Here is a 14,726-nt window from a genome sequence, read left to right on the forward strand (position 1 = left end):
CTTCAGATGGTGTAATTGTAGTGCTGAAAGATATGTGGCGTTTAAACCCAAATCAGTGGACTGCTGAAGCTTTTCCATAGGTCATTAGATTTTGGTCACCTCTACACATAATGGCCTGAAGTTATCACCTTGATTAATTTTTATGGACTGGCAAAATAGGAAACAAAATGAGATGGGAGTGAAAATATGTTGCTGCTGCTGTCTATAATGCCTACTTATCTCATCCAAGAGGTCCCACCAAGAACCATGTGTGTGTGTATGTGTGTGTGTGTGTGTGTGTGTGTGTATGCTCAAGTGTGTACTCAAGTACTCTCATTGCTTTACATCCCAGGGTAGTAGTCCATCCCATTACAAGCAAACAAAATAAAAGATAACTGCAAATTTAAGTCAATCCATTTTGGTCAACAAGCAATGCCAACCTGCAATATCAATAGCATGTGGCCTCTTGCTGGCCATTCAAAATAAGCAAAAAAGTTCAGTTAAAAGAGGGCTAGATTTGGAGTCATCAGACAAAAGTTCATATTCCCACTCTACTATTTACTTCTTGTGTGACTCTATGCAAGTTATTCTTCCTCTGGATTTCAATTTCTTTATTTTTTATTTCTTTCTTTCCTTTTTTCTTTCTTTTTCTTTTCTTTGGCTAGGCAATTGGGGTAAGTGACTTGCCCATGGCCACACAGCTAGTACATGTCAAGTGTTTGGTCTCAGGTCAGATTTGAACTCAGGTCCTCCTGACTTCAGGACCAGTTCTCTATCCACTGCGCCACCTAGCTGCTCTAGTGGCTGTCCCGGGTTTCAATTTCTTAACATCATCATCAACAACAAATCATCATCAACTACAACAGTAATTTATTAAGAACTTAATATATGCCATGCACTGTGCTAAGTAATAGGAATAAATACAAGTAAAAAGAGTCCTTTGCTTTCAAGGAGCTTACATTCTATTAGGGGAAGACAACCCATAAAAGGAAGCTTAGCATGATCTTTAAAGGTTTTCTGTGTAGAAGCCTTCTCTTCTATCTTGATCATAAACTTCCCAAGTTCAGGGGTCTTATGTCTTCTCTGTACCTTCCTTCAACAATTACTTTTTTGACTGCTCAGTGGATGCTCTTTCAGAACAGCTGGAATAAGTTGTCTGCTCCCTCCCTGAAAGGAAAGATAGCTCTGGACAAAGAATGCCAATGCCCAAGATAGGTTGTACAAGGTGAATGTTGTGCATTCCTTGTCATCACACAAATTTTCTCTTCCCAAAGAATTTAGCAGCTCATTCCTCTCTACAATCCTTTTACAATTTGGTAGCCTTGGCAAAAAGAGTGCAGATTGCCACTTATAGCACCTGACACTTACTATGCATTTGCCCTGGGATCAGGGAGAGGGGGGATTTTCACACTTCTCTCAGGAAATTCAAAGCTCACCTATTTTCACTATTCTCCATGTGCTTCAGAACAGGTATGAGAAAAGAGGCCCAAACTCCAACTCCAAGGTCAAGGGAAATAAAGCTGTTCCCTGCTGATCTGGGGTGGATTTTAGACTAGTGCAAGAAAAGGCATGATGGAGACCTAGAGGTCTACTTGAGTCGGTTATTCTCTCAAACCCGAATTGGGCATACCATGGGACCGAGGAAATAAGGAAGCAAGACTGTCCCTAGAAAATGTAAGCCATTTGGAGACTCCACCTTCTATACCTTGAGTTCCTCTAATTGTTTTGATGTAGGGGAAGATGATGGGATTTGCTGAGATCCCAACTTCTCTCACTCAGTCCCCAGAAATGCATTAAAGTTTTTGCAAAGGAACCATAATCAGCTGGTGAGCAAGCTCTGGTAGAGGTTGGATTTTTACTACAATTATTTCTAAAAACTGGGACTAAAAAAAGGCTTTGGGGTGGGGGCCAGGAAGGGGATGGGGGTGGGGGTGGGGGGCAGTGGTAAGAATTTTTAGTCAGGAGGATGAGGGAAAAGTTGAATCAGGTTCCTAACATTAATGTGAGTTTTGGGGGAGGACAGAAGGGGAAAATAATGTTTTTAGGATTATCACTTTAAAAGATAATTGCTTCTGTTTTGAGAAGGCTTGAGAGGGCCAGGAGATCTAGACAGGCTATAAGAACAAGGTTTGGAAGAGGGTATTTTAAAGAATTTAAACCTACTTACTAAGCCAGATGTCAAGATGGAGAGGGTGGTAGCAATGGAATTGGCTCTATTTTTCTATTTTAAAGGCAAAGGAAACATAGCCAGAGAGTCAGAGAACAAGACAATGACACAGTGATTCAGAAAATTCATTCTAGTTAAGAGAGAGGGATAGAAGGAAAAAGGAAGGGTTAGAATGAATTTGTTTCTCTCTTCCCCTACTTCTAAGAGATCCTGATTTTCCCAGCAGGCAGATACTTCACTGCTGGCAGCAATGCAGAATTATCCAGCAGTTTTGGGCCGAAATTGTATCTGAATCTAGTGAATTTTAGTAAGATTGATTAGTTGAGCAAAAGCCCTTGGCTTCAGTGTGCTTGAGGCACCCTTAAGAACAGACTCTCCACTCCTGGGAAACTTGGTTTGGTCAGAAAATCAGAAAGGAAATATTACAAAATCACATGGCTTCATTTCTGAATCTCTTACTATGAACTACACATTTCATATGAGTAAAGACAGATGACTGGGCACGAGGGGTTATTCCAATGTCTGTAAGGACGCCCTTTCAAATTACTAATTATGGCATTGATGGACAGGACATAAATTAAAGGGTATGTTGGTAAAGTTACTGAGTTTCTGCCCCGTTTCTAAGTTTCTTCTTCATCATTTGATTAATGAAAAGAGAAAAGAAAGGTGTTTCTTTGCAATGAAACCGCAAAGGCATAAGTCAATCCACAGAGCTTGATTTCACTGTGAACAGGCTTCCCCTCCACCCCTCAATGCTAATTCACATCCGGTGGCAATTCTTGATGGTGTTTTTTTATTTTGTTTTCCTTACAAAGGACTTTGGCTGTAGAAGGTGACAGAAGGTGGTGTTTTGTTTTGTTTTGCAAGTTATAGTCAGTTGATTTGCCCTGTTCACACTGCTACCTGGTGTGGACAACCTTACTTCTGCATTATTTATCAAAACAAAAATTAATTCACCCAACATGGCCCCAGAGTGCCCATACTCAGAGAGCAGGGGTTCACATCCCTCTCTCTCACATATAGGTCCCACAGCCAATTAGTTGATAAGAAGGACCATTTCACTTTGGATAGTTACCTCAAAGGAGCTAAACGCTAGTTATTAGATAATGGGCCAACTCCCCTGTGGCATCTTGAAGATTCTATTGCTACAATCCTTTTATTAATTACACTGCAGTGCATATAGACAAATTATCTCTTTTTTTCCCCCACGATTAGAAAATTGTGAAAAGGTTTCAGAAAAAAAAGGTGGATTTTCTTTTTCTTTTTTAAAATTGGGATTGTTTCCTTTTTTCCTTCCTTTGGGCGTTTCTCCTGGAAAATGTCACACACAGTACTCTCAGGGAAGTATGTTGCATTTGAGGTCCAATGAATTTAAAGATAAAACATAAGCAATAGCAGAAGGCTAGAAAGTTTATTTTTTAATGTAAGGGTCCCTGGTGATGCCAGTTTCTTTCTTTTTCTTTTTCTTTTCTTTTCTTTTTTTTTTTTAAGGCTCGGTTTTGATGCAACCTGTACGGAGGAAAGGTGAAGTTTGCTGTCCGCAAAACAGAAGGCAATTCGCTTTCAGGGCGGTTCAGGACAGGGACGCCAAGGGTTCAGCAGCTGCCTCATAAAGTGGTACTGGGCTTCTATTTCTCAGGCCCGGGTGTGGTCTCCGCGAAGCCTCCCCTAGCTCAGCAGAGCTGCTTTCTCTGGGCTCGAATAGAGCCTGCTGTGCAAACAGACGCCTAGAGACCCTTTCGTCCAGCACCGGGAGCGTATGGCTCAGCAAGACGGCAAAGGAGCCTCTCCAATCTGGAAGTCGAAAGTTCTGGGCGAGGTCGACTTTTTCCGCTGACTAGGACTCAAAGGATTGAAATGGTGAGGCGGGGTGGGGTGGGGAGAAGAGGGGGACAGGGGAAAATCATTATTAACCAGGCTTGAATCTGGACTTTTTATGGCTTTCTACCGACTCCTAGAAGCACTAGCTAGGGGCACCAATGCGGACTCACTTGACATACTTTTCTGCGCTCTCTCTCTCCATTATCCTACAGGATATCAAGCTGCCCAAACGCAGAAGGAAATAAACGTACTCGACTGCCACTGAGTATCTTAGAGGCCTCTGGAAGGTGCCAGCATTAGACTAATACATCGTAGTCGTGGATAAAGCGCTCTCTTTCTCTCTTCTCTCTCTCCTTTTATTCCTTTCCTCTTTTCTCTCTTTACCCCTCCCACTTACTCTCCTCTCGCTTTCTCCTTTGTGCTTTGTAATTGATTAGTTTTTGTTGAGAAAAATAAAGCCTCTAGTTGCTGCAAGGTAAAAGTGTGTGTGTTTTTAAATCATATTACACTATCTACTTTGGGTTTTACAAACTTCATTTTTTTTTCTTGGAACCCTGGAGAATCATGTCACTGGGCCTTGGTCATATGAGCTCTGGAGTGTGCCCCCTTCCCTGGACTGAGGGTGTTTCCTCTCCCCAACTCCCGAAGCAACCCTGAAGGGAATGCATATAAACGAATCCAACCAAAACTCGGGTATTTACATGTGCACATACACAAGCATCATTTCAACACACACACACACACACACCCTTTTTAGTCTTCATCTCACCCGCCTTCGGGGGAAACGAGGGAAATCGAAGACTGTGACTGGGAATTTGATTTCCAGGTTTCGTGACCTAATGGTTTCTCATCAATCCTGCATATCCAGATGCTTTCCTTGTAGTTTCCCACCCCAAAGCTCACACATTGCCCGCTCTTCAGCGATATTTACTTTGTATTTGAAAACGCACCATTCTTAGGGCTCCAAACCTACTGAGCTCCGAGAATGGGATGGGGGAGGGGAGTGCAAGGATGTGGGCGCACAGAACTGGCGGCGCAGTTGTCCTGGTGGAGAAATGAGGGGTTTGAGGAGAAGGCAACTGAAGAACTCTGGCGTCACCAGAGTTCCAGAGACCCTGCTGGTTTGGGCACAGGAGGCTTTCCTCCTAGCCGCAATTTGGGAAGCTAGATCTGGCTCCCGCAGCCTTCTGAAACAAGTCTACTGCTCGGTTTCAGGCCACTTCGCTGGGGATGGCAATGTGAAAGAGAGACAAGACTTAAGGCCTTGATCTGAGAGTACTTCCCAGGGAAGCAAATCAGAAAATGGGGAGGGGGGGAGAAAGGGGAGGATCTCTGAGATACTTGGCCCGAACGTAGGGCTGGGAGAGTGGAGGGAAGGAGAGATGCTGGCCCTAAACTTTCTCCACGCGGCTTCCTTTGACAATTGCAGCTGCGGCCTCCTTGACTATTTTCCCTGCTACAGCTGTCTCTGTATGCGCCCATCTGGACTGGGGCCTCTAAAGGGCCCACAGATTTGGGGAAGCTTGAGACAATGTCTAGAGCAAAGGGGTGTGTGTATGTGTGTGGGGGGGAAGACTCGAAAGCAGGAGTATTAAAAAACAAACTTTTATCCCCCTTTTCACCCCACCCCTTCCCCGTAAAAGCGACAGAGCCAGATTAGAAGAGCAATGGTTGAGTGTGTTCCCGAAGTGCAGAAAATGGGTGACAAGTAGGACCTCTGTTTGCTTGCTCTCCGATCGCACCCACATACAAGGAATAATTCCTCCGCTCCTTTTCTTCTGGCACCCTGACCCAGACCTGATTCTCTTCACAATCTCCCCCCAGTTCCAAAAGCCTCTCCTCTGTTCATCTCCTAAAGCGGGACATCGATTCCCTAGCCCAGCTGCTTCTCACCCGGGGGCGGATTTTCACAGCGGAGAAATATAGATCGCTGATCCCTGGGGCGGTAAAGCAGGGGAAATAGTCAGGGACCAGGCGGTGGAGATGTTAACTTTGCTTCATTCTCCCTCCCCTCATCCCATCCCTCTCCCCTCCCCTAAATAAATCAGCCCTCGCAGAACCACTAAGGTTCGTTCGACATTTCAGGCACATAATCTCTCTCTCTCTCTCTCTCTCTCTCTCTCTCTCTCTCTCTCTCTCTCTCTCTCTCTCTCTCTCTCTCTCTCACACACACACACACACACACACACACACACACACACACACACACACGCTTTCGCGGCTGCCCTGACATCTCCCCATTCGGGCTTGTAAACACTACGAACTTCTGCTGAAGACAATGGCACTTAATTGATGTATTGCTATCAACAACAATAAAGACCAATTCTTCTCTTTCCCTACAGACACCAATCTCTCCCCCTCCTCCCTATTCCCCTCTCCACCTACCTCTCCTCTCCCGTCCCTTTAAAGTCAAAGAGAAAGAAAACAAACAATACATTAGCCACCAACCTCTAATTCTAAGAGCACCTTTTGTCTCAATGCTATAGAGTATGGAAAGGAACGAAAAAAGTTATTAAACTTTTGTTGTTCCAGTTATTTTTTTTCCTGCGAGCCTATTTCAACACTAAAAATTTAAGCAATTGATTTTGCGTTTTCTTTTTTCTTTGCGGGGACAGGTAGAGCGAGAGGAAGGTTTGTATATTCATAAACAAAAACACGCGCACCACACACACACACACACACACACACGTAATATACACTGGTGCAACTGTTCCGGAAAGACAGATCTTGGGCGTACGCTGAACGTACAAACGAGAGCTATATTGTATGTGCAAAGTAACTACTCTCCTCCCAGGGGGCTTCTGATAGTAGTTTAGGTCTCCCGAAAAGCTTCTTCCGGGGGGGGAGTGGTTGTGGAAGTGTGAAAAACGAATGTGTTTGTGTGCACACAGAAGTTTTTTCGGGTCTTTAAGAGTGCACTGGAGTTTACGCGCATCTTTGTGTCAGTGCGTCTCTGTGAGGATTGGGATGTAAGTACTGGTGAGTACATTTTCTTGCGCCTTGATCCGCACACAAATTGGTGCCGGGAAAGAAAAGTGGCTGACACACCAGGCGCGAAGTAGATCCATCTTTACTGAGGGGATCTCTTTAAATATTCAGTGGAAAATAATGGCATCTGAAGCGGCACCTATAGAAACATTATTATCTTCATTCTTCAACATCATCCCTACTGATGGATTCGTTTGTCTTTTAATCAAAATCTATTGTACGCAACAGGACCAGGGAAGGCAGAGATGAGGATAGACAGGAGAGAGAGAGAGAGAGAGAGAGAGAGAGAGAGAGAGAGAGAGAGAGAGAGAGAGAGAGAGAGAGAGAGAGAGAGAGAGAGAGAGAGAGAGAGAGAGAGAGGGAGAGGGAGGAGAGGAGAGAGAGAGAGAGAGAGAGAGAGAGAGAGAGAGAGAGAGAGAGAGAGAGAGAGAGAGAGAGAGAGAGAGAGGAAAAACCACTGGGGGGGAAAAACTGATGCTGGCAGAGGAGCAGAGAGACAGGAGAGGAAAAGAAAAACAGAGCGAAAGAGCTACGAAGACTAAGAGATAGAAAAGCGGTTATACAGCTTAGGGGGAGGTGTGAGAAGGAGATACAGAGACCGTCTTTAGGAAAAGCAGCTCCTCTGGGGAACCTCCAGCAGCAGAAGCTAACTGCGCGCCTAGCTAGACTCCCTCTCCCTTGTCCCTATTTCTAAGATGAACCGGCGGTTTAACTTCGTTCCTTGCATGAGATGCAAAATCAGAAGGTATGCTTCCGAACTGGGGAGTCCTTTATACTTCCATCCAAATTTCCTTAAAGTCATTTGAAATGGAAATGGTTATATCCCTTCGGTTAACTTCTGCATCCTACAATCCCCGGCCTTTCCTTCCTTCTACAAAGAAGTTTGTTATTCTTCTTGACGAGGAGAGCTGAACTGCCCTGACCCCAGAATAAATGATGCGAGAGGAAGCGAAAGAAACAGAGGGAGGGCAGTCCAGGTTCCCAAGGGAAGGGACAGAAGTTCTGCCAGCACCTCTGGTCCTATGACAGCCTGCGCCTTGGATGGCAGAGCAGACTAGAGAGAGCGAATCAGGACCCAGAGCTGGGGGAGACCAAGAGGGTTAGTTTTCTCCCGGTCCGAGCGCTCCTGCCCGGGATCTGAAAGTTTCTTCGTAGGGTTCCCCAACCGAGAGAGAACAGAACGCTACAGTCAGAGGGACAGGCGGACACAGACGCACAGAGCACCTTCCAGTTGCACACGCACACGCGCGCACACAGACGGGCGCGCGCACGAACATACACACACACACACACACACACACACACACACACACACACACACACACGCACATTCATGCACTAATTTTCAGAATCTGCCTAGAAGGACAGAGATACAAGCAGGGCTAGCTCCAGTGGCTGCCCCTTTTGGCCCCCCAATCCCCTACAAGGCTCACAGCGCCCCCCTGAGCCACCAGTAGCACAGTGGACAGAGGCCTGGGAAGGTGCGAATTGCCTGGATCCAGGGCCTCGGTCACGGGCTAAGGGCCTAGGATCTTCTTCCCTGGACCACAGTTTTCGGGCTGGTACGATAGCTTCACCCAGTCCCGAGTTCTATAGGGGGTAGAAAGATGGAAAAACGGGCCGAGTATGTAGAACACGGGTAGGATCCTCGGTGCCCGATCCCTGATCCCCGGCCCCCCTGCCCATACTGCTCGGAGAATAAACTCCCTTCCGTGGCCAGTCGCCTTTCTCTGCCCGGGGCTCCTCGTCTTCGCCTCCTCCTCGGCCGCCTCCTCCTCCCCCGCGGCCAAGTGACGCTCTCACCTATCAACCCCAGGTGGCGCAGGGTTGGGGGGTGACAAAAGAGGGGGCACATTTGCGGGGGCCGGGTGGTACCGGGCCTCCCCTACATCCCACTGACACTGGGGCCGCTTCTCCCGAAAACTAAAACTTCAGCTCTAATTGCCCTGGGAATGAGTGAGGTAGAAAAAGAGAACAAGAGAGTGAAAGGAGGGGGAGGGGGGCAAGAGAGGAAGAACAAAACAAAACAAAACAAAAAAAACCTTCCCAAACCTTTCCTGGATCGTCTTCTCCGCACCCCCGGAGCCCTGGATACTGGGAATGTTGAGCTCTGGGAGAGGAGCTGGCGAGCTGAGAGGGAGGGAGCGGAGGAGGGAGGGAGAGAGAACTGTGGCGGACACAAGCAGGAGGCAAAATTGTGCTGGACTATTTTTTTTTCCCCCAGTGTGGGTGGGTGGGTGGGTGTGATACTTTTCCGCTAGTGTTTTCTGATTGAATTTGATGAAAGGGGAAATGTACAACCAGATCCGGATAGGTGGCTAATGGCTTAATCAGGGAGGGATTCTGCATTCGCCCCCCAGAAACCTTCTCATCCCACCCTTCGCAACTGCCCTCCACAAGTCCCTTAGCCCTGGGCAGCCCAGCTTGGTCCGGGGAACCAGCAGCTGCTGGAGTCTGTGAAGCGCGGTCCAAGTTGGGAAGTTTGCAGTCCTCTCTGTATCCGTCCCACTTCTCTTCCTCCTCCACCTCCTCCCCTCCACCCCTCCCTAACAGTATTTTAATTTCGGGGAGGGCTTGCTCTTTTGGGTCGGCCCAGCCTGAAGAGCGGAGTTGGGGAAGGGGGGTGGGAGGGGTGGGGGGGGCGTGAGGACGCGGACGGGGACGGGGACTGGGGGAAACTCGCATTCCTACAGAAGGCAGGCCAACAGCGCCTGCCGGAGTCCCAGCCGGTTGCTAAGAGGGTTAACACAGTCTCCGGCTCCGCTTTGGGGAGAGACAACCCCGCGGCCGGCTTATTGGGCAGGAGCCGCAGAGAGACAGGGGTCTACAGCAAATCACGAGCTAATTGATTAAGGCGAGCGGGTTTGAATAGCGCTGGCCCGTTGCCAATCGCCTTTCAAAGAGCCCCTCTATGATTAATCGCAATGCATTATTGATAATCATAATTATAGCAGGACACATGCGCGCTGCGCGGAGGGCCGGGGAGTCGGGGAGGGGGGCGGGCAGGCGGGAGGGGGAGCCACCGCCGCCGCTCGATTTCCGTAATTTTGAGAAGATTTTTTTTTAGTAATTTTTTATTCTGCCCCAGCCGATGTTTGAGCCAGCATGTCGCGGAGAAAGCAAGCGAAGCCTCAACATTTCCAATCCGACCCCGTTCTGGCCTCGCTCCCCCAGCGAGATGGTGAGTCCCCTAGCCCGCGCAGCGCACACACACATACACACACACACTCACACTCGTACCTCCACACACTCCACACAACCCCACGCGCTCCGCACCAACTTCCCCGCCGCCACCTCCAGACTCCTGGCTTCCCCTTCATCTTGGCGATTTTATTTTAAATGTGTATGCATTTTTTTCATCTCTCTCTCTCTCTCTCTCTCTCTCTCTCTCTCTCTCTCTCTCTCTCTCTCTCTCTCTCTCTCTCTCTCTCTCTCTCTCTCTCTCTTTCTCTCCCTTTCTCTCTTTCTCCTAAAAGCAAACTCAGATATACACATAGCTCTAACACAGCTTCAAGACTTGTTGGTTTCATCCAACATTTTGTGGGAAAGGGCAGGAAAGATATTTTTCTTTCTCTTTTTCCCTTTCTTTTTCCGGGGAGAGGAGACCCAGGTCGTGGGGGAGGGGAAGAGTGAAGAAAGGGAAAGAGAGAAACTGGATAGTGTGTCCCAAGCAGAGCCGGGATTGAAGAAAGGACGCGAGGACCGGGACTCGATGTCCGGGTTAGGGACCGGTCCTCTCCGCTGTCCCTAGGGCTTGTGATCGCTGTCTCCTCCCCAGCCCCGCCGCTTCCCTTATACATACCCTATCGCCACCGCCACCCCTTTCGGTGGACCGCAAATCCTTCGGTTCCGTCGCCCCAAGATAAACCCTATCCCTTCGTCGCCCCAGTCCTGGATCGGGAAAGGAAGTTTACTTCGTCGAGTTGGGGGGGGTGAGGGGGGAGTAGCGGCGGGAGATGCGCCTCTCCTCTCCTCCTTCCCTGCCCCCAGCCCCAGCTCCGAACGCACAAAACCCACACCTCCCTCAGGCCCGCTGCCCCGGGGTGGTGGAGATAGTGACGGGATTGAGGGCTAGGGACTCATTTGGGGTCCCGGGATTGGGAGAAGGTGAGAGCGAATACAAGGTCTGCTTGCCGCTGACTTGGCTGGAGCCCGGGAGCTCGAGCAGCCTTTTGCCCGAGGTCAATGGGGCTAACTAGAGGTAAGGACTGGGGATTTAGTTAATTCGATTCCCACCCCTCATCCGCCCCAGCATCTTCTGTGTTGCTGGAGGTGGGATGGGCAGGGAAATTAGTTCACTCTTTGGGAACTTCGGCTGGGTAGGGTTATCGGGCTGAGAAAGGGCTGTAGAACCCGGGAGAGGGGGATAGTTTCAACATCCCCCCACCCCCAATTCTCTCTCCTCCCACTGCAACTAGAAAGTCATTTGGTGCGGAGTAAGAAGTAAGTACCACAAAGTTTGTATGCTGGGGGAGCAGGGAAGAAAATTGGGGTGGGGAGGGAGGTGGGAGCCAGGGCAGATAAATCTACCTTCGGCCCCTTAGTAATACAACTTCTGGACGTTCTCAGGACCGAGGCCCTGATGGAGGAGGTCGGGGGATCTCCTTCGGATCAGCTGGGGCCATCCGGGACATCCCGGTTTGAGTCTCCTCAGGCCGCCTTTGGGACAAGGCACAGTCCACAGCCGTCCCAGCTGGGGTTCCGGGCCCTCGATTCTTTTCCCCTTCCCTCCCTGGACCCTAAATTATCGGGCAGTAGATGGGGATGGGGGAGGAGTTGGGAAGAGGAGACAAGGAGGGAGCTTAGGGACCAAGGCACAGCTCTGGAGGAAGACCTGGGGCCTCTTGTGAGTTCAGCCCAGCATCATCCTCCTTCATACTCATCTTAATACCCTAAATCCGGAGATCCAAAAGAAGTAGGCCTGGCCTCTGCGGTTTTCTGGTCCAGGGTCCGCGTGCCCCTCGGGGCCTAGCCTATCCCCTAGCTGCCACCTCTGGCTCCCGGGAGACTCCCGAGAGGTACAAGGATGCCGAGAAGACAACCCTACATCAGGGAGCCCCTCTTTCCACATCCCTCACCCTCACTCACTCTTACACACTCGGTAAATTTGGGCTTTGGGGAGGGGGTGAAGGAGATCAGAAGATTGAGCGTCCAAAGGTCTCAGAGCCTCGGGTTCTGGTGCCCCTGAGACCCGGGACAAAGCTCGGGGAGGTCTGTGCTTGCATATAGTGGAGTATGTGTTTTGCAAATAATTTTCTTATTTTCCATTCAACTTAAACTCACCTAGAACCGGGAACCAAGTAAGAAAAGGAAAACTGAAAACACCCCCGAACTTAATCTCCTTCAACCTGTAAATACTTGAGCAATTAACTAATGAACTTGAAGGAAGTAAAAGTTTTTATTCTTTTGTCTTGTTTTTCTACTTTCCTAGATGGTTCTGTAGCAGTCCCCCACAAAGTTTTTGGTGTCTGTCCATGTTCCTTTTTATGTATGCTGTTACTTTTTAAAGGCATTTTACTTTATTTTTAGGTTTTCAAAACACAGGGCTTTGACAAACCTCATTTGCTAGACTTTTTCTTTTCTCTTGCCCCTACTCTGAAATCCCGAGTTTTCAATAGTTAATATTTCTCATAAAGGGTAGCATAAAAGAAGTTCACTACCTCATTTTCTTAAGTTTATTTGAGCGGCAAGGTAAGTTAATTAAGTAAATAAGTGAGAGTCAGGGTTTTTTGTTGCTTTTTTTTTTAAGTGCTAGCAGTTAACTATTAGAAACAAGGTAGGAAATTTCCCTTCCAGGCAGGGTCCTTCACCTCAAACCCCCTCCTCCCTCTAGTAGTAATGGTTCTAGGTTATGGCTTTTTTTACATGCTTGAACAATAAGTTTTGTCGAAGTTGCCTGGAGGGTATATTTTGTAATAGTGTTACAGGATTTAGTATGTTGTAATAATATTAGTATACAACTAATCCTACAGAGCACCAGCCTTAGAAGAGTGCTTTTCCAATTCACCACACACTGGCTGAGTATATCTGCGAGAAAGATAAAATTTGGTGTTCATTATAAACCTAAGAATTAACATATATATGTGTGTGTATGTATGTCTACATGTAGACATATGTATTTGTCTTTTAATCCATCACTTCTACAGATAATTAAGCATCTTCCCTCTACCCACACCCTCTAATCATACTTCAACAGCATTTTTTGTTTTAAAAATAATTTCCCCAATAAGGCAGTTAAAACATTCGGAGGGATATCAAGATTTCAACAAGGATGTTTCCTTAAGTCTAGAGGCAGGTTTAAGTTATGGCATTATGAAATACTGAAGAGAGAAAGTTATACTTTATCTTTGTATAAACAGTTATACATACTCATCACAGCCTGACCTGACCACTTTATATTTGTGTATTTTCCCTTCAAAATATGACCTAGGAAATTGTCTCTTCCTCTCCCGACCTAGGAAACTTCTTTAAAAGGGTGGGCACAGTTGTTCAAGTCAGTTTTGAAGACTAAAAGCTCATATGTATGCCTGATTACAGAGAAAGTTCTAGCCATTTTAGGGGTGTCTTATAACTTTGCTTTGCCAAGTGAGAGGAAACAGGAATATGTCTTTGTCATCTTTATAATTTGAATTATATTTTAGCATATCTATAGACACAAGAATTACATCCCAAAATAGGCTTCTGAATTAGGGGGTTTGAAACTGGCTAATATTACTTTTCATTGAAAGGATATACAACAAGTAAAGAATCACTGGTCAAAAAAATGAACATCCCTTTGAATGGTTGTTTCTCTGGATTAATAGTTCTGATAAAAGATAACATGGCATTTCTATTTTAAATGTGTGTGTTTTTCTGGAAATTTTGGATTTTAGTTGCTTTTTGAGCACTTGTTCCTATGGGTTTGGTTTTTATTTGGTTGGTTTTGGTTTTGAAATAGGATTAGTTTTTGTGGCCTAATTAACCTACATATATGAGAAAATGACTTTATTACTCAAAGTTTTTGAGGTAAATGTAATTTTGAGAGAAAAGATAGCAGCCATACATTATAGATAAAATATTTACTTACCCTTCAATATAAAGAATCATAAAAATCAATTCTGCTGTTTATATTAATAATGAATTTCTATTATTTACTGAAGTAATTTACTCATTGTGAGTAGGCTAATGGGCCACACATTGATTTCTGAACCCAAAAGATTAGTGGGAACTGTAATTAATTGCTTTTTTTGAAAAATGGACACCTGCGATATAGGGCAATTGAAAGGAATCTGTGTTTAGTCAGGCCTATTTTAAGTTTGCTGCATAATGGAGGACCCCAGAGTGAAAAAAAAAAGCCAAACATTTTTTGGGCTAGAGAGACACATTTTATATAAGTTTTATAAAACAATTTTAACAATATGAATCATATTATATGTGTATTTCTATATCTTGATACTATATGTATGTGTCCTCATCTCTGCCACTGTGGTGCTTATATGTCTAATTTTCTTTCCCGGTACAAGTGGCTGTTTGTATTGTCTTTCGGTGTTTTTATTTCTTTAGGCCATGTTGGGTAGTAAGGTGATTTTAACAGCGTAGAGGTCCCTTGGAGTGCTTAAAAAAAAAAGCAAACAAACAAAAAAAACCTCATTTGGAATGAAAAGATCCTCTACTTAGTAGAAGTGAAGGTGGGGAGGAGGGAAGAGAACCAGCTAAGTTTTATGAAATTATTATTTAAAACCAAGCACTCCCCAGAAGACAGAAAAAAATTTCTTTAAAAAAAAATAGTGGT

At 46.2% G+C, this 14,726-nt stretch overlaps 1 protein-coding gene and 1 long non-coding RNA gene across 2 annotated transcripts in view; both read left to right on the top strand.

Annotated features, from left to right (window-relative positions):
• Nucleotides 1–1,902: 1,902 nt before the first annotated feature.
• LOC110207485 (uncharacterized) lies at nucleotides 1,903–4,441 on the top strand. Its single transcript, XR_002324178.2, has 2 exons — nucleotides 1,903–4,006; nucleotides 4,180–4,441. It is a non-coding gene; the product is annotated as an uncharacterized LOC110207485 (long non-coding RNA).
• A 5,513-nt stretch (nucleotides 4,442–9,954) lies between these two features.
• SALL1 (spalt like transcription factor 1) overlaps nucleotides 9,955–14,726 on the top strand; it is a 15,496-nt gene continuing 10,724 nt past the window's right edge. The window contains 1 exon segment of the mRNA XM_020985170.2: nucleotides 9,955–10,136. Coding sequence (XP_020840829.1) covers nucleotides 10,061–10,136 — 76 coding nt within the window. The 5' untranslated portion in view covers nucleotides 9,955–10,060.

Source organism: Phascolarctos cinereus, unplaced genomic scaffold, assembly GCF_003287225.1.
Source record: "Phascolarctos cinereus isolate Bilbo 61053 unplaced genomic scaffold, phaCin_HiC Scaffold_2;HRSCAF=192, whole genome shotgun sequence".
In the NCBI taxonomy this organism is placed as follows: Eukaryota; Metazoa; Chordata; class Mammalia; order Diprotodontia; family Phascolarctidae; genus Phascolarctos; species Phascolarctos cinereus.